The sequence below is a fragment of the Dermatophagoides pteronyssinus genome, unplaced genomic scaffold, assembly GCF_027571235.1.
Source record: "Dermatophagoides pteronyssinus isolate colony J.1.1.1.1 unplaced genomic scaffold, Derpt_VIB-CSIC_2022.12 sq0004, whole genome shotgun sequence".
Classification (NCBI taxonomy): domain Eukaryota; kingdom Metazoa; phylum Arthropoda; class Arachnida; order Sarcoptiformes; family Pyroglyphidae; genus Dermatophagoides; species Dermatophagoides pteronyssinus.
In genome coordinates, this window is record NW_027461528.1 from 1,021,765 (window position 1) to 1,040,677 (window position 18,913).

Below are 18,913 nucleotides of genomic sequence, written 5' to 3' on the forward strand. Positions count from 1 at the left end.
TTTTTTTTTCTTAATTTCTAAATTCAGCTTTTAATGTCATATTTTGGCCTGATGCTAATAACATTTACATTTTTAAGTAATAATAATATCTAAATCACTAAATTATAATCAAACAATTTTAAATTTATGTTTAAAAATATCACATAATAAAAGGGAATCTAAATTTTTTGTTTTAAGTTTGACGTAGAAAGATTTGTTTGAAACAATTATGCAACAAAAAAAAAAATCGCTTTGCTCTTATCTAGGTAAAAACGATAACCTGTATGTTGATCAATGTCAATATATTGCCGGAAAAAAATACGATAACATAAATCGATGTCCAAACGATTATTTATGATGAATGAATTTCACCATAGAAACTTTTCCTAAAATTTACCAAATAACTATGGTTGTTTTTTTCCCGAAAAAAATATAAAATTATTCAATTAACTAAAACAAAAAAAAAAAACATTAATTTTATTTTTTTCTCTCTTATAGTTGTACATAACCCCATCAACATATTTTATTTTTTCCTTGACAAAAATAATGTCAAAAATCTTTCCTAAGAGAAAAAACTACAATTGTAAATTGAACATTAACGATTCTAAAAAAACAATTAATTTTTTCCCATCTTTAATGATTTTTTTCGTAAACAATTTTTTTCACTGAAAACCTGATGAAATAATTCATTAGTACTTTTATTTTCTACAATTTTTTTTTCTCAAAAAATTCATTTTCTGTTGGCATTTTGAGTGAACAATTTAAGAATATATACATTGTTTCGTATATCAACCATGTTTTTTGATCGTTTAAAATATTATCATCAATTTGAACAATTATTAGATCCAAAAAATCATCAATGGTGGCAATGTGAATTGATATTGATCACCATTCAAACCGGTCGTTTTTTATTCTATGTTATTCTTAGTTTTATGAATGAATCTGTTTTACGATCATATTGTCCATATGATACAACTGCTGCACCATTATTTGATTATTTTAATCATTTGAATAATGGAACACCATTAAATCTTAATGATTGTCGTATTACATCGATTATCTTTTTCATAATTTTCATTTTTATTCTACATAGTCAATATATGTTATTTTTTACTGATCATAAATTAATAACATGGCGTTTATTATATGATGTTTCTAATCGTAATTATGATTATTATCGTGATTTAATAATCGCTAAACAAAATATTAATATCACTGAAACTGTGGTTAAGGCTTTGTTTAGTAGGAATGATTTCGATGAACCTGAACCAAATTCATCATCATCATTACATAATTGTTTGACAAAAATGTTGAAAAAAAGCCATAAAAGTTTCATTGATAATTTAATCATACAGCTGATGCTGAATATCGATCTTCATAAATTTGAAAAATTAAAATTAAAAGTATTCAGCTATACCGGTTTGAAGCTACGGATTAAATTGGCACTGTCAATGTTCGTACTTCATTGCTTGGATGTATTTATGTTGACATTGGTTATATCTACTACATTAAATCTTGCTTGTCTGAATTATTTTAATTTTATTCAAATTCATATGTGGAATTTATGGCCATTAGCATTAATTGATTGTATTAATCATTGTTATTGCACATATATTTTCTTTCGAAATGGAGTTCTTTATTTTAATCTTTCGGTTATGAGTCTCATGTTTTTTGCATCACAAATGAATATATTGAATAAAAAGATTATCGAAATATTTTGCCATCGCAGACGCTTAATAAATTCTAGGTTATATTATTTACGTTTATTGATTTGGCGACAATTTCAACGACAACATCAACATATGACATATTGTATAATGTATAGTGGTCATGATGTTTGGAATAATGTATTCTTTATGGGAGTCATGGCCAATGTTCCATTGAACATAATGTTGATATATAATCTTGTATTCAAAACTAATTCATTGAATAAGGAATTTATGTATCTAATATTCTTAATATTTCAAATGTATATTCTATGCGCAATCATGTTAAATGCTTCAACAATGCATTTTTCTTTCCATCAATTTAAACGACAGTTACCGATTATACAGTTATGTATGAAAGAATTTTCAATTAAATGGCAGGTTAATGAATTCTATGAACGTTTAACAACCAAAGGTATTGGTTTTGGTTATTATTTGGGCGGTATTGCTATTATTAATTATCGAAATACTTTTGAAGTATGTGTTTTTCTTAATTTATATAACTGAAAAAAAATTAATCAAATAATTTAAATTTTTGGAATTTAGCTTTTAATTTCATATTTTGGTTTCATGTTGATAATGTTTAAATTTTTTTTAAATAATAATGCCTAAATTATATCGAAATCACTGACATCAATACATCGATACAGGGTTTCGGGCTGAAAAAAAATTAAAAAAAAAATTGCCGGAAAAAAATACGATAACATAAATCGATTATTTATGATGAATGAATTTCACCATAGAAACTTTTCGAAAAATTTACCAATTAACTATGGTTGTTTTTTTTCTCGAAAAAAAATATAAAATTATTCAATTAACTAAAACAAAAAAAAAACATTAATTTTATTTTCCCCTCTTTTATAGTTGTAATTAACCCCATCAACATATTTTATTTTTTCCTTGACAAAAATAATATCAAAAATCTTTCCTTAGAGAAAAAAACTACAATTGAAAATTGAACATTAACGATTCCAAAATACAATTAAATTTTTCCCATCTTTAATGATTTTTTTTTCGTAAACAATTTTCTCACTGAAAACAAGATGAAATAATTCATTAGTTCTTTTATTTTCTACAATTTAAAAAAAAAAAAATTCATTTTCTGTTGGCATTTTGAGTGAACAATTTAAGAATATATACATTGTTTTGTGGATCGACCATGTTTTTTGATCGTTTAAAATATTATCATCAATTTGAACAAGTATTAGATCGAAATAATCGTAAATGGTGGATATGCGAATTATGGCTTCTCATTATTCAAACTGGACGTTTTCTATTCTATGTTATACTTAGTTTTATGGATGAATCCGTAATACGATCATACTGTCCATATGATACAACCGCTGCACCATTATTCAATTATTTTTATCATCAAAACAATGGTACATCATTGAATATTACCGATAGTCGTATAACATCGATTATATTATTAATTTTTTACATATATATTCTACACAGTCAATATATGATATATTTAACTGATAGAAATTTATTAACATGGCATTTTTTAAATGATCTTTCTAATCGTAATTATGATCATTATCATAATTCAATCATCAATGAACAAAATATGAATATGACCAAAATGATAATCAAAGCATTAAGTAATAGCAATGATTTCGATGAACCTAAACCAAATTCATCATCATCATTACATAATTGTTTGGTCAAAATGTTGAAGAAAAATCCCAAAAGTTTTATTGATAAATTAATCATACAGCTAATGTTGAATATTGATCTTTATAAATTTGAAAAATTACATTTAAAATATTTTAACTATATCGGTTTGAAACAACGAATCGAATTGATATTGACAATGTTTGTATTACATTGTATGAATGTATTTCTTTCGACATTGGTTATATTTACTACATTAAATCTTGGCTGTGTTCAATATTTTAATTTTATTCGTATTCATATGTGGAATTTATGGCCATTTGCTATAATCGATTGTATTAATCATCTTTATTGTGGCTATATTTTCATACGAAATTCTTTACTTTATTTTAATTTTTCTGCAATCAGTCTTATATCATTAAAATCACAGATGAATTCATTGAATAGAAAACTTAATCATGTTTTTGGAACTTGTAAACACTTAATGAATTTTCGTTTATATTATTTACTTCTATTTATTTTGCGAAAATTTCAACGACAACATCAACATATGACATATTGTATAATGAAAAGTGGTAATGATATTTGGAATGAAGTATACTTTGTGGGCGTAATGGCAAATATTCCATTGAATATAATGTGCATCTATGATCTTGTATTTCGTTATGATTCATTAAATAATAGATTTATGTATTTAGGATTTTCGTTTTCTCAAATATTTGTTCTATCAAATATTCTGACAAATGCATCGACTATAAATTTTTCTTCTCATCAATTTAAACGACAATTACCCATTATACAATTATACATGAAAGAATTAACGATTAAATGGCAAATTAATGAATTTTATGAACGTTTAACAACCACCGATAATGGTTTTGGTTTTTATTTGGGTCGTATTGCTATTATTAATTATCGAAATACTTTTCAGGTATGTTTTCTATATATACTTTTTATTACCTAAAACAACTTGAATAATTTATTTTATTTTTTTTCATTTTTAAATTTAGCTTTTAATTTCATATCTTGGTTTTATGTTGATAATGTTTAAATTCTTTTTCAATAATAATGTCTAAAATTATATCGATTATTATAGAATCAATAGATTTTTTTTGTTGTAATTTTGGTCATTGAAACTTGAAAATTCATAATTTGTTTTGCTTTTTTTTTTTTTTGGAGAATCAACATCCATTAACAGTTGTTCAAAAGTAATTTCAGCCTTTTAATATCAACCAATTTTACGGAATATTGATCATTATTGAGTTTTTCCTAATAAAGAAATTAATTCGAAATGTTCAAACAAAAATAAATCATTATAAAATTAAAAGGAAATATCTAATAACATAAAAAAGTAAAACACTGACTGGCTGGCTGGCTGGCTGGCTGGCTGGCTGAGACGAAACACTTTTTTCTATTTCAATGCGCATGCTCGAAAAATGGATGGCTTGCATTTTTTATTTATAAGGATCTTTTGATTTTTTACATAAACAAATGGCTGGCTTGCATTGGACTTGGCCTTATGACTAAGCTAGACTTCGTCCACTTAGTGGACGAAGCCAATGGCCAATGGCTTGCAATGCTAGTATACAATAAACTGCAGTCATAAGACAATTCAATGCCGCTTTAGCATTAAAAATATAAATTTATTAGTTATTGTCGTTTAGTCATTTTTTTATTCATTGTTTTTTAAAATTTATGAACAAAGTCATTATTGCTTTTGATCAACAATGTTGTTTGATCGTCTAAAATTTCATCATCAATTGGAACAATTGATGGATCAAAAAAATCATCAATGGTGGCTATTTGAATTCATTTTGCTCACCATTCAAACAGGACGTTTTCTATTTTATGTTATACTTAGTTTTATGGGTGAATCTGTATTACGATCATATTGTCCATTCGATACAACCGCTGCACCATTATTTCATTATTTTACACATTTTAATGATGGAACACCATTAAATCTTAATGATTGCCGTTTAACATCAATTATTTTAACATTATATTTCTTTTTTATTCTGCACAGTCATTATATATTGTTTTTGACCAATCATATTTTACTATCATGGACTATATTATATGATGTTTCTAATCGTAATTATGATCATTATCGTAATTCAATCATTACATGAACAAAATATGAATGTAACCAAAATGATAATTAAAGCATTAAGTAATAGCAATGATTTCGATGAACCTAAACCAAATTCATCATCATCATTACATAATTGTTTGAAAAAATTGTTGATCAAAAATCGAAAAAGTTTAATAGATAAATTGTTCATACAGGTCATGTTAAATATTGACCTTTTTAAGTTTAATAAATTACGATTAAAAGTATTAAATTATACCGGTTTGAAGCAACGAATCGCATTGGCAATGACAATGGCTATATTACATTGTATTGATGTATTTCTTTCGACATTGGTTATATTTACTACATTAAATCTTGGCTGTTTGAAATATTTTAATTTTATTCGCATTCATATGTGGAATTTATGGCCATTTGCTATAATCGATTGTATTAATCATCTTTATTGTGGATATATTTTCATACGAAATTCTTTACTTTATTTTAATATTTCTTCAATAGGTCTCATTTTTTATGCATCACAGTTGAATTCATTAAATAAAATGATTAACGATCTATTCGTCAATCACAGACATATAATGAATTCTCGATTGAATTATTTACGTCAGTTAGTTTGGCTTCAATTTCAACGACAACATCAACATATGACCTATTGTATAATGTATAGTGGTCATGATCTTTGGAATGATGTATACTTTATTGGTATTATGGCCAATATTCCATTGAATATAATGTGCATCTATAATCTTGTATTTCGAAATGATTCATTCAATAATCAATTTATGTATTTAGGATTTTTAATTTCTCAAATGTTTGTTCTATCTGCAATCATGGTAAATGCTTCAACAATGCATTTTTCAGCTAATCAATTTAAACGACAATTACCGATTATACAGTTAGGTATGAAAAAACCATCAATTAAATGGCAGGTTAATGAATTTTATGAACGTTTAACAACCACTGAAATTGGTTTTGGTTTTTATTGCGGTCGTATTGGTATTATTAATTATCATAATTCCTTCCAGGTAAGTTAATTTGAAAAATCAAATAAATATTTCTATTCAACATGTTTATTTTTTAAAAAATCTAGCTTTTAATTTCATATTTCGCCTTTATGTTGATAATGTTTAAATTCTTTTTCAATAATAATATTTGAATCATATCAAAATAAACAATATTGAATTATGAAAAATTTATTAGTTGGGAGAAGTCTTGTATTTTATTCATCAAAAAAGAATACATTGAATGAAAAACTTGTTCATCTTTTCAATAATCATAAACATTTATCAAATTTACGGTTATATTATTTACGTTATAATGATTTGGATTCTTGAATTTAGATTTTTTAATTTCATATTTTGACTTTATGATGATAATTATGTTTTTTCAATAATGATACTATAGTGTTATTTTGTCATAGCAACTTCAAAATTAACTTATTTATTTTTCGGAGAATCAACATTCATTTAATATATTTCTTAACTTTTTTTTTCTTAACTTTTGTTCAAATTCAATTTCAATTAAATAATCCTTTAATATAATTATATTTTATGTAATTTCTTCATTATTGTTTTACTTCTACTTTAAATGACAGCATATTTTACCGAATATTGATTATCAATGAATTCTCCTTGACAAAATAATGTTAAAATCATTATAAAATTCAATATTAACTATTAATTGATTTTTTTTTGTTTTTTTGTTTTTCATTTCTTAAATTTGTTTTGCACAAATGTGTTATTAGCAATGTGAGTAAATGAAAGCTTATTATTATAAAATTCATTGAAAATATTTGTGGTAAAGAACAATTAAAAAAAATTCATCTTTTCAAAAGAATTTCATAACAATAATGAATTTTTTTCCTTAACGCGTTCGCTACCAGCGACGCATATATGCGTCGTTTATTTGCTGTAGTTCTATGTGTTTTTCGAAATCTCCGGTAGCGAATGCGTTAAATAGTTTTCACTCCGAACACTGATATAATTTGATAGTTTTTTTTTGAATACTTTCTTTATTTCAATTGTGTTTGCATTACTGATTATTCAATATTGAAGATTTCTTCTCAGTCATGTTATTTGATCGTTTCAAATATTATCATCAATTGGAACAATTAATGGATCCAAAAAATCGTAAATGGTGGTTATTTGAATTGATGTTGATCACCATTCAAATCGGACGTTTTTTATTCTATGTTATTCTTAGTTTTATGGATGAATCCGTTTTACGATCATATTGTTCATATGATACAACCGCTGCACCATTATTTGATTATTTTACTCATTTAAATGATGGAACATCATTGAATCTTAATGATTGCCGTCTTACATCACTTATCATATTAATTTTTTTCATTTTTGTTCTATATGGTGACTTTAAAATTTTTGTTACCGATCATGAATTAACACTTGCATGGAGATTATTATATGATTTGTCTAATCGTAATTATGATTACTATCGTGCTTCAATTGTTAATGAACAAAATATGAATATAACCAAAATGGTAATTAAAGCGTTAAGCAATAGCAATGAATTCGATGAACATATGCCGAATTCATCAACTAGAATAATAAATGATCGCTTAGCAAAAATGTTGAAAAAAAATCGTAAAACTTTCATTGATAAATGTTTCATACAGCTAATGTTGAATATAAATCTTTATGAATTTAAAAAATTACGTTTGAAAATATTCCCCTATGCCGGTTTAAAGCAACGAATCGCACTGGCAATGACAATGATTATTTTACATTATATGGATGTATTTTGGTTTATATTGGTTATATCTACTTCAGTAAATTTTGGTTGTCTAAAATATTTTAATTTTATCCGTATTCATATGATGAATTTATGGCCATTTGCTATAATCGATTGTATTAATCATCTTTATTGTAGCTACATTGTCATCAGAAATTCTGTTCTTTATTTTAATTTTTCTTCAATAAATCTCATTTTCTATGTTTTACAGATGAATAGCTTAAATAGAAAGCTTAAAAAAGTTTTTGGCAATCACAGACATATAATGAATTCTCGATTGAATTATTTACGTCAGTTAGTTTGGCGACAATTTCAACGACAACATCAACATATTACACATTGTATAATGTATGGTGGTATGGAAATTTGGAATGGTGTATTGTTTATGGGCATAATGGCTAATATTCCATTGAATATAATGTGTATCTATAATATTGTATTCAAATTTAATTCATTAAATAATGAATTTATGTATTTAGGATTTATAATATTCCAAACTTTTATCTTATCCACTGTTATTATAATTTTATCGGAAATAAATTTTTCAGCTCATCAATTTAAACGACAATTACCAATTATACAATCATGTATGAAAAAGCCGACGATTAAATGGCAGGTAAATGAATTTTATGAACGTTTAACAACCTCCGGCAAAGGTTTTGGATTTTATTGCGGTCGCATTGCTATTATTAATTATCATAATTCATTTCAGGTAAGTTAATTTGAAAAATCAAATAAATATTTCTATTCAACAAGTCTATTTTTTTCGAAAAAAATCTAGCTTTTAATGTCATATTTTGGCTTTATGTTGATAATGTTTAAATTCTTTTTCAATAATAATGTCTAAATTATATCGAAATAAATAATATAGAATAATTAATCTGTGGAAAAAAATATTCCCATGGATACTTCAAAATTGACAACAACAAAAAAAAATATATCATCGCTTATTTTCCCTGTAATTAACATTCAACTTTAACGCATTTATTATCAGCAAATTATATTATGAATTCTGATCATTATTAAATTATTCTTGTGTTATAATAATAAAAAAGATTAATCCGAATCCGTTAAACACAAAAAAATACATTATAAAATTAAAGATAATATACTTGAATTGAATCGATTATAAGACGTTTTATTATTTTTTTTCAAAGAAATTTTACCACCTTGGAGATTAATATTCTATGAACAATTTTCATTTGGAAAATGATTCAATAATTACTTTTTTTTCTGTTAGATTTGTTTATTACTTTCTTTATTTCATTCTTGTTTCATTGGTCTTTACAGTTGTTGTTATCATATATTCTCGATTACTTTGATCAACAATGTTGTTTGATCGTCTAAAATTTCATCATCAATTTGAACAATTAATGGATACAAATAATCGTCAATGGTGGTTATTTGAATTCATAATACTCACCATTCAAACAGGACGTTTTCTGTTCTATGTTATTCTTAGTTTTATGGGTGAATCGGTTTTACGTTCATATTGTCCATATGATACAACCGCTGCACCATTATTTCATTATTTTAATCATCAAAACAATGGAACACCATTAAATCTTACTGATTGTCGTTTAACATCAATTATTTTGACATTTTTTTTCTTTTTTATTCTACATAGTCAATATATAATATTTTTAACTGATCATAATTTTATTGCATGGCGATTATTATTTGATGTTTCCAATCGTAATTATGATCAATATCGTGTATCGATAATCAATGGACAAAATATGAATATTTCTAAAATGATAATCAAAACATTGTTTTATAGAAATAAATTCAATAAAACTATATCGAATTCATCATCAAAAATGATGCATAATGTTTTGAAAAAAATGATAAGAAAAAATGAAAAGAATTTCTTGGATAAATTAATCATACAGTTAATGTTATATATTGATCTTTATAAATTTGAAAAATTACGTTTAAAAGTATTCAGCTATGCTGGTTTAAAACAAAGAATCGAATTGGCTATTACAATGTTTACTTTACATTGCATTGATGTTTTCATGATGATATTGGTTATATCAACTACATTCAATCTTGGTTGTTTAAAATATTTTAATTTTATCCATATTCATATGATGAATTTATGGCCATTTGCAATAATCGATTGTATTAATCATCTTTATTGTGGATATATTTTCATTAGAAATTGTACACTTTATTTTAATTTTTCTTTAATTAGTCTTATTTACTATGTATTACAGATGAATAGTTTAAATAGAAAACTTAATCAGGTGTTTGGCAATCATCGAAATTTGATGAATTCTCAATTAAATTATTTACGTCAATTAATTTGGCAACAATTTCAACGACAACATCAACATATGACACATTGTTTAATGTATAGTGGTCTGGATATTTGGAATAATGCTTATTTTATTGCAATAATTTCAAATATTCCATTCAACATATTATGTATCTATAATCTAATATTTCGTTATAATTCATTGAATAACCGATTTATGTATTTAGGTTTTTTAATATTTCAAACATTTATCATTTTCACTATTGTTTTAGTTGCAACATTATTAAATTTTTCATTTCATCAATTCAAACAACAATTACCAATCATACAATTATGTATGAAAAAATCATCATCAATTAAATGGCAAGTGAATGAATTTTATGAACGTTTAACAACCACTGTTATTGGTTTTGGTATTTATTGTGGTCGTATTGCTATTATTAATTTTCAAAATTCTTTTCAGGTAATATTCCATAATATTTTCAATATTCAATCAATGGAATAATATTCTTTTACTTTTCATTTTCATTTTTCAGCTTTTAATCTCATATTTTGGCTTCATGATGATAATGTTTACATTTTTTCGTAATAATAATCTCTAAATTATTATCAATCATAATAGTTTTTTTGTTGTTTTTAATTTGTCAATTTTGTTTTCAATGATTCAAATATTCTGGTTAATTGGAATTTTAAAGTATTGATTGAATGAAAAACAAAAAGTAAAAATCAATTATTATTTTGTCATAGAAACCAGAAAGGTGAAAAATTCATTTAAAATTTTTCAGTCAAAATTGATAATCATCATTTTAAATTGAAACAAAACAATCCAAAAAGTCGACATTTAAATTTTCAATTTGGTTGCCAACAAACATTATCTAATTAAATGGAAATTGAATGATAAAAAAATTATCAGGTAGTTTTTTTATTATTATTCGAAAAGAAAGTGAGATCTTTTTTTCAAGAACAATTTTCGATCATCATTACCGATTATGACTGAGAATAAGCATTACATTTTTCTTTTATTCATTCTATTATTCTATCTTTATTCTGTTTATACTTTATTCACATTTGTAAAAACATATTTGCTTTGATTATTGATTCTTTATATGATGAATGAATTACACCTTTGAAAACTTTTCAAAAAAAAAAAATTAACCAATTAATTATGTTGTTTTCTTCCGCAAAGAAAAATGATTAGTTAAAAAAAGCAATAATTTTCCCCTCTCTCTCTCTCTCTCTCTTAGTTGTACTTTGTAAAATGTCAAACATATTTTATTTTTACAATTCTCCTTGACAAAAAAAATAGCTTTGTACTTGAACAATAACGTTTTCAAAACAAAAAAACAATTAATCTTCCATCTTTAATGATTTTTTTTTCGCAAACAATTTTCACTGCAAACATAGTGAAATTCATCAGTTATTTCATTTTCATTTGACATTTTGTGGATGATTGCTACACTTTTTTTTTCATTAATCAACAATGTTGCTGGATCGTCTAAAATATTATCATCAATTTGAACAATTATTGAATCCAAAAAATCGTCTATGGTGGCAATGTGAATTGATAATGATCACCATTCAAACCGGGCGTTTTCTGTTCTATGTTTTACTTAGTTTTATGGGTGAATCTGTATTACGATCATATTGTCCATATGATACAACTGCTGCACCATTATTTGATTATTTTAATCATTTGAATAACGGAACACCATTAAATCTTATTGATTGTCGTCTAACATTGATTATATTGACAATATTTTTGATTTTTATTCTACACAGTCAATATATGTTATTTTTAAATGATCATAATTCAATAACATGGTGTTTACTATATGATATATCCAATCGTAATTATGATCATTATCGTAATTCAATTGTTCATGTACAAAATGTAGATATGATTAAAACAGTGATCAGAACGTTCAATAATTGTTATGAATTCAATGAATCTATGCTAAATTCATCGCCTAGAATCATACATGATTGTTTAGCAAGAATATTGAAAAAAAATCCAAAAAATTTTATTGATAAATTAATCATTCAGCTAATGTTGGATATCGATATTTATAAGTTTGAAAAATTACAATTACAAGTATTCAGCTATGCCGGTTTAAAGCAACGAATGGCATTAGTAATGACAATGTTTTTATTAAATTGTTTGGATGTATTTTTGTTTATATTGGTTATATCGACTACATTAAATTTTGCCTGTTTAAAATATTTTAATTTTATTCGTATTCATATGTGGAATTTATGGCCATTAGCATTATTTGATTGTATTAATCATATTTATTCTGGTTATATGTTAATTAGAAATTGTACACTTTATTTTAATTTTTCTACAATTGGTTTTGTATTTTATTCATCACAAATGAATAGCTTGAATAAAAAACTTCGAAAGATTTTCGAAAATAGTAGACATATGATAAATTCTCGATTGAATTATTTACGTCTAATGGTATGGCGTCAATTTCAACGACAACATCAACATATGACATATTGTATAATGTATAGTGGTCATGATGTTTGAAATGTTGTATATTTTATGGGTATTATGGCCAATATTCCATTGAATATAATGTTGATCTATAATCTTGTATTTCGTTATAATTCATTCAATAATCAATTTATGTATTTAGGATTCCTCATATTTCAGATGTTTATTCTATCCAATGTTATTTATGTTGCATCATTATTGAATTTTTATTTCCATCAATTTAAACGACAATTACCAATCATACAATCATGTATGAAAAAACCACCATCAATTAAATGGCAGGTAAATGAATTTTATGAACGTTTAACAAACACCGATACTGGTTTTGGATTTTATTGTGGTCGTATTGCACTTATTAATTATCATAATTCATTTCAGGTAATGTAATATATTTGTATCAAATAAATAATTTTATAAAACAACTTTTTTAATTAATTATTTTTTTTCTGTTGTAACTACTAATAGCTTTTAATTTCATATTTTGCCTTCATGTTGATAATGTTTAAATTCTTTTTAAATAATAATATCTAAAATTTTTTATGTTACGCAATAAAATAAAATCAATTTTTTGTTCACATAAAAAAATGATGTATTTTTTTATGAATTATTCATTAGTAAAAAATTCTCTATGTGGCCATCAATCGATCGTGTATGACAATCTTTGTTCGGAAAAAAATATGTCGAAGGAAACAAAAAGTGAATCATTTTGTCATAGAAACCTTAAATGATCAAATTCATTAACTGTTTTATTTAAGAGAAAACAATAAGTTTTAAACTTTTATTTAATAAAAAAAACGTAAAAGATCCAGAAAAAAATTGTACTTTTTTTTTATTTTGTTTCGTTGTTGTGAAAAATCCATTACGAAATAAGTGAAGAAAAAAACCATGAATTCCATGAATGAAATTCATATAAAAATCATATCATATTCGTCGACAAAAAAATAATAATAATAATTTACCAATTCATAATTTTCATCTTGATTCATTCTTTCTTTCGTAAGGTTCTTCGTAAATTCTCCAGTTGTCCTAATCAATTCATTTGTTGATTGCATTTGCAAAAATACCTGTTTTAATTCGACAATGTTTTTCGATCGTTTAAAATATTATTATCGATTGGAACAAATATTGGATCAAAAAAATCGTCGTTGGTGGTTATTTGAATTTCTATTGATCATCATTCAAACTGTACGTTTATCATTCTATGTTTTACTTAGTTTTATGAATGAATCTTTCGTACGTTCATATTGTCCATATGATACAACTGCTGCACCATTATTCAATTATTTTCATCATCTAGATAATGGAACATTATTAAATCTTACTGATTGTTGTATAACATCGATTATATTGACAATTTTTACAATTTTCATTCTACATACTCAGCATGTAATTTTTTTAAATAATCATAAATCACTTACATGGAATTTTCTATACGATATTTCTAATCGTAATTATGATCATTTTCGTAGATCAATTTATCATGGTAAAGATATGAATATGATTCAAACGGTAATCAAATCATTAAGTAACGAAGAAAATTTTGATAAAACAATATCATCATCATTAGCAACATCATCGGAAATGATGCATGATTCTTTGGTAAGAATGTTGAATAAAAATCATAAAAGTTTCCTAGATAAATTAATCATTCGGTTAATGTTGGAAACAAATCTTCATAAATTTGAAAAATTACGTTTAAAAATATTTAGCTATGCTGGTTTAAATCAACGAATCGCATTGGCAATGACAATGTTTACATTACATTTTATGGATGTATTTTTGTTAACATTTGTTATATCCACTACATTTACACTTGCTTGTTTGAAATATTTTGAATTTATCTACAATCATATGTTGGATTTATGGCCATTAGCATTGTTCGATTGTATTTATCACCTTTATTGTGGTTATATTGCTTTAAGAAATGCTGTACTTTATTTTGATTTTGCATTAATAAATTTTACATTTTTTGCATCACAAATGAATATATTGAATAAAAAAATTATGAAAATATTTGGTAAACGTAAATCAACGTTTATCAATGTACAGCTATATATTTTACATAGTGAATATGTAATATTTTTAACCGATAGAAATTCTCTAGCATGTCGGTCATTATATGATATTACCATTCGTAATTATGATCATTTTCATAATTCAATTATTCGTGGAAAAAATATGAATATAATAAATAAGGCGATCAAAACTGTTATAAATAATAACAATGAATCTAATGAATCAATATCAATTACGACCAAATCAACAAAATTTATGCATAATTCTTTGGCGATAATGTTGAAGAAAAATGAAAAAAATTTCTTAGATAAATTGTTCATACGAATAATGTTGGATATTGATCTTTATAAATTTGAAAAATTTAAATTAAAATTTTTCAGCTATACTGGTTTAAAGCAAAGAATCGCATTGGCAATAACAATGTTTATATTACATTGTATGGATGTACTTTTGTTGACATTGGTTATATCTACTACATTCAATCTTGCTTGTTTGAAATATTTTAATTTTATTCATATTCATATGTGGAATTTATGGCCATTAGCATTATTTGATTGTATTTTTAATCTATATTGTGTTTATATTTTCATACGAAATGCTGTTCTTTTTTTCGATTTTGCTTCAATCAGTCTAATATTCTATGTATCACAGATGAATTTTTTGAATGAAAAATTTAAACAATTATTCGTTGATCTTAGTTATAGGAAAAAATTCTCATTACATTGTCAACGTTTATTATGTTGGCGACGTTTTCAAGTGGTCAAGATGTTTGGAATAATGCTTATTGTATGGCAATAATATCCAATATTCCATTGAATATAATGTGTATCTATAATTGTTTATTCAAATATGATTCATTAAATAATCGATTTATGTATTTAGGATTTTTAATATTTCAATCGTTTGTTTTATTCAATGTATTTTTAGTTGCATCATTATTGATTTATTCTGCTCATCAATTTAAACGACAATTACCAACGATTCAATCATATATGAAAGAACCAACAATTAAATGGCAAGTTCATGAATTTTATGAACGTTTATCAACTACCGGTAATGGTTTTGGTTTTTATTGTGGTCGTATTGCTATCATTAATTATCATAATTCTTTTCAGGTAATGTTTTTTTGATGATATTATTCATTTCAATGAATTAAATCAATTTTTTCTATTCCATATTTAGCTTTTAATGTCCTATTTCGCTTTAATGTTGATAACATTCACATTTTTCCATAATAATAATGTCTAAAAAAATCAAGAATTAGTTCATTCAAAATTTCAAAATGGAATTAACACCGACACACAAACACACACACAAAAAAAACCTAAATAATTTCAGTCAGAATTTTGTCATAGCAACCCGATTGAAAATTCATTCAAAGTTTTTTTTTTGTTAACCATTTAAAATTTCAAAACTTTTATTTCCTTTGGTTTTTGTTGTTAAATCAATTTTTTTGTTTTGTTTGACGAAAAAAAAAGAAACTCACTCACTAAGAACTTTTATTTCGATTTGTTGTTTTTGTTGTTTTCAACAATCGATTTTTAACATTATTAAAAAAAACTCTCGTAAAAAATTAATAAATTCAAGCTAATTCAAGATGCTATTTTTCCCCCCAATATCTAATAGATTTTTTTTTCCAATCAAAAATCATTAAATATTTCATTAAACACAATCGACAATTCGTACTTGACAAACCAATTTGGATCGGTCGATTTTGTTTGATCTTGTTTTTTTTCTTGTTTCCCGTCATCTAAACCAAGAAAAAAAACAAAAAACAAAATTTATGAATAAATCTTGTTCAATATTCGACTTTCAATTGAATTTTGTTGCTTACCCCAAATTTTAACAATATCAGCCTTTCGACTTTTGAATTTTTCTTTTTTTTTCGTTTTGTTTCATCATGGCCTCCAGTCTGGTTTTTTTTCGCACCCATTTCATACAACAACGACGATATCAAACGATTTTATGGGCAAAATTTCTTCTTTTCTGTAATTTTTTTGTTTTTGTTTTCCACACACACACAATAGAATTTACCCAATGGATTTCAACGTATAATTTTATGACTTTTTTTCTGGATAACAAAAAAATTAAAAAAAAAAATCCAAATATCATTCAATCGACGATGATGATGTATTCACCCGAATTATCATCATCACTAACCGTCGGTCGTATAATCTAAATTCGAACAAACAAAATACATAAAACAAGGTGTATTCGATGAGGATGATTGTCGTAACAATCGATTGTTCAATTCAATTCTTGATCGATAAGATTTTTTTGATTTTCATTAATCGCTGGTATACATTTTGTGTGAATATCATAGGAGACAATAAAATTAAATTCTCTTTTTCGGTTTGAATGATTTTTTTTTTCTGTTAAATGATGATGATGACAATGACAATGAGAAATTGAGATCCATAATAATAATAATACTTCACACTTTCATAAAACCTGGCTTTAAATCTGAATAATTTTTTTTTTTTTTTTTTTGCTTCACTTTTGTTCAATTTTGTTTTGTTGTGTTTGTTATGTTTTTGTTCATTCACAATGGATAAATATCGGAGAGTGTGTCTGTGATATGAATAAATAAATGAATGAGAAACTGTAAAGTGAATAATATCGATTCAACAACAACAACAACAACCGAAAAGAAGAATGGAAATTTTTCACCAAATTTTTTTTTTCTATAGATCCGTTGTGTTCCGTTTATTGGTTTTTTTTCTTTTTGGAGAGGGAAACATACATATAAAAGAGATATGGAACACTCATCAAAGTGGGAGAGAGAGAGAGAGAGAGAGAGAGAGCAATCAACACTCAATATGTCTCGTTTTTGACTCTTCAAGTGGATTAAATTAAGAGGGGACGGATACCATACTATATTCTCATTTATCTTGTGCTCTATTGATAATGATCATCAACACTTACCATTTATTGGCTTTCTTTCTTTCTTTTTTTTTGTCGCAACAAAAAATTTCATTCTATTCAAATAACCATAAATTCAATTCAATTCAATTTATTCCTATACTGCTCTACATCTCTCATTCATTCATTCATTCATTTGCCCATTGTTCATTAACACATTTTTCTTTTGTGTTCGTCGTTTTTGGCTTTATGTTTCATAATAATAATTGTTGCGAACATAAAAGAAAAAGAAATAATTTTTCGGGTAGTATTAGTTTCATATGTTCTCTTTAGGCTTTTTTTTTTTGACACATTTCGGGCTACCGTTTCTTTTTTTCATTCGACATTCGACATTCGAATGATAATATCGGCAACAACAAAAAGAGAAAAGTATCGATTATATATCGAACAATCGTTTTTTTATATTAAAATGTTTAAGGATGTAATCATGCATGTTTTTTTCTCTTCTTCTTCTTCTTCTCCGGTTTCATTATTATTAAAAAATAATCTAATCTAATCTTGGATCTGATCAATTGAATAATTATAATCATATATTGATTGTAATCCGATATGTTTCATTTATTATATCAGATCAAAGTGAGGGTCGTATTAATGTCGAAATCAAAACGATACAATCGATTGTCTGCATTCGAAATAAAATTCGAATGAAAAAAATTTTGTTTCATTGGTGACAATCAACCAATCGATCATTATCATTAAGAAAAAAAATTTCAACAATAAAAAAAAAGTAGAAAATCAATGAGAATATTGCGGCCCCTTGATGACAAAAAATTTTAAGGTGTTGAAAAAATTTATCATTTTGAAAAGAGAAAGAAAAAAAAAGAAATCAAGTGGTGGTTATTGTTGTTGATATCGTTCAAAAAAAAAAAATTGGGGCCCATCATCATCATCATCATATCGATTTTTGGTTTCATAAACTTGGACCTTAGCTTGCGGGGCGTCCTCTTTTCATACCCGACAACAACAACAACAACAACAACAAGGACAATGTTACAAATGAGTTGAAGGCTCACTCGAGAGGCTCAAAACATACAGGCAGAAAAAAAGGACCAAATACTTCGAATCAGAGATAA

The 18,913-nt window shown here is 25.2% G+C and overlaps 3 protein-coding genes and 1 long non-coding RNA gene across 8 annotated transcripts; 3 read left to right on the top strand and 1 right to left on the bottom strand.

Moving 5' to 3' along the window:
* The first annotated feature begins 4,568 nt into the window (after positions 1–4,568).
* LOC113794957 (uncharacterized) lies at positions 4,569–9,119 on the top strand. Of its 3 annotated transcripts, XM_075819575.1 has the most exons (4): positions 4,569–6,227; positions 6,291–6,419; positions 8,357–8,857; positions 8,927–9,119. In XM_075819575.1, the coding sequence occupies exons 1-4, from the start codon at positions 5,382–5,384 to the stop codon at positions 8,990–8,992; spliced, it is 1,542 nt and encodes a 513-aa protein (XP_075675690.1). In that variant the 5' UTR covers positions 4,569–5,381; the 3' UTR covers positions 8,993–9,119. The 3 variants fall into 3 exon arrangements, with proteins under 3 accessions (XP_075675690.1, XP_075675688.1, XP_075675691.1); XM_075819573.1 differs by having other exon boundaries at positions 4,569–6,419; XM_075819576.1 differs by lacking the exon at positions 8,927–9,119 and having other exon boundaries at positions 4,571–6,419; positions 8,357–8,567; positions 8,625–8,720.
* Positions 9,120–9,608: 489 nt separating this feature from the next.
* Positions 9,609–12,959, top strand: LOC113794952 (uncharacterized). 2 transcript variants are annotated; one of them, XR_012846032.1, is made up of 3 exons: positions 9,609–10,868; positions 10,942–11,318; positions 11,810–11,862. XR_012846032.1 is itself a non-coding variant. In XM_075819412.1 (2 exons), the coding sequence occupies exon 2, from the start codon at positions 11,886–11,888 to the stop codon at positions 12,933–12,935; it is 1,050 nt and encodes a 349-aa protein (XP_075675527.1). In that variant the 5' UTR covers positions 11,008–11,318; positions 11,810–11,885; the 3' UTR covers positions 12,936–12,959. The 2 variants fall into 2 exon arrangements, 1 of the variants encoding a protein (XP_075675527.1); XM_075819412.1 differs by lacking the exon at positions 9,609–10,868 and having other exon boundaries at positions 11,008–11,318; positions 11,810–12,959.
* Positions 12,960–15,739: 2,780 nt separating this feature from the next.
* Positions 15,740–16,525, top strand: LOC113794958 (uncharacterized). Its single transcript, XM_075819477.1, has 2 exons — positions 15,740–16,033; positions 16,101–16,525. Exons 1-2 carry the CDS (start codon positions 15,740–15,742, stop codon positions 16,164–16,166), a joined length of 360 nt encoding a protein of 119 aa, XP_075675592.1. The 3' UTR covers positions 16,167–16,525.
* Positions 16,526–16,597: 72 nt separating this feature from the next.
* On the bottom strand, positions 16,598–17,308 carry LOC142644861 (uncharacterized). Of its 2 annotated transcripts, XR_012846042.1 has the most exons (3): positions 17,079–17,305; positions 16,753–16,989; positions 16,598–16,668 (listed from the first exon to the last, which is right to left on the bottom strand). It is a non-coding gene; the product is annotated as an uncharacterized LOC142644861 (long non-coding RNA). The 2 variants fall into 2 exon arrangements; XR_012846041.1 differs by having other exon boundaries at positions 16,753–17,308.
* Positions 17,309–18,913: the final 1,605 nt, after the last annotated feature.

Coding starts and splice junctions, on each gene's coding strand:
- LOC113794957 (XM_075819573.1), top strand. CDS start 5,382: ATGATGTTTCTAATCGTAATTATGATCATTATCGTAATTCAATCATTA. Junction 6,420..8,356: donor ATTATCATAATTCCTTCCAG/GTAAGTTAATTT, acceptor TATGTTTTACAG/ATGAATAGCTTAAATAGAAA. Junction 8,858..8,926: donor ATTATCATAATTCATTTCAG/GTAAGTTAATTT, acceptor AAAAAAATCTAG/CTTTTAATGTCATATTTTGG.
- LOC113794952 (XM_075819412.1), top strand. CDS start 11,886: ATGTTGCTGGATCGTCTAAAATATTATCATCAATTTGAACAATTATTG.
- LOC113794958 (XM_075819477.1), top strand. CDS start 15,740: ATGTGTATCTATAATTGTTTATTCAAATATGATTCATTAAATAATCGA. Junction 16,034..16,100: donor ATTATCATAATTCTTTTCAG/GTAATGTTTTTT, acceptor TTCCATATTTAG/CTTTTAATGTCCTATTTCGC.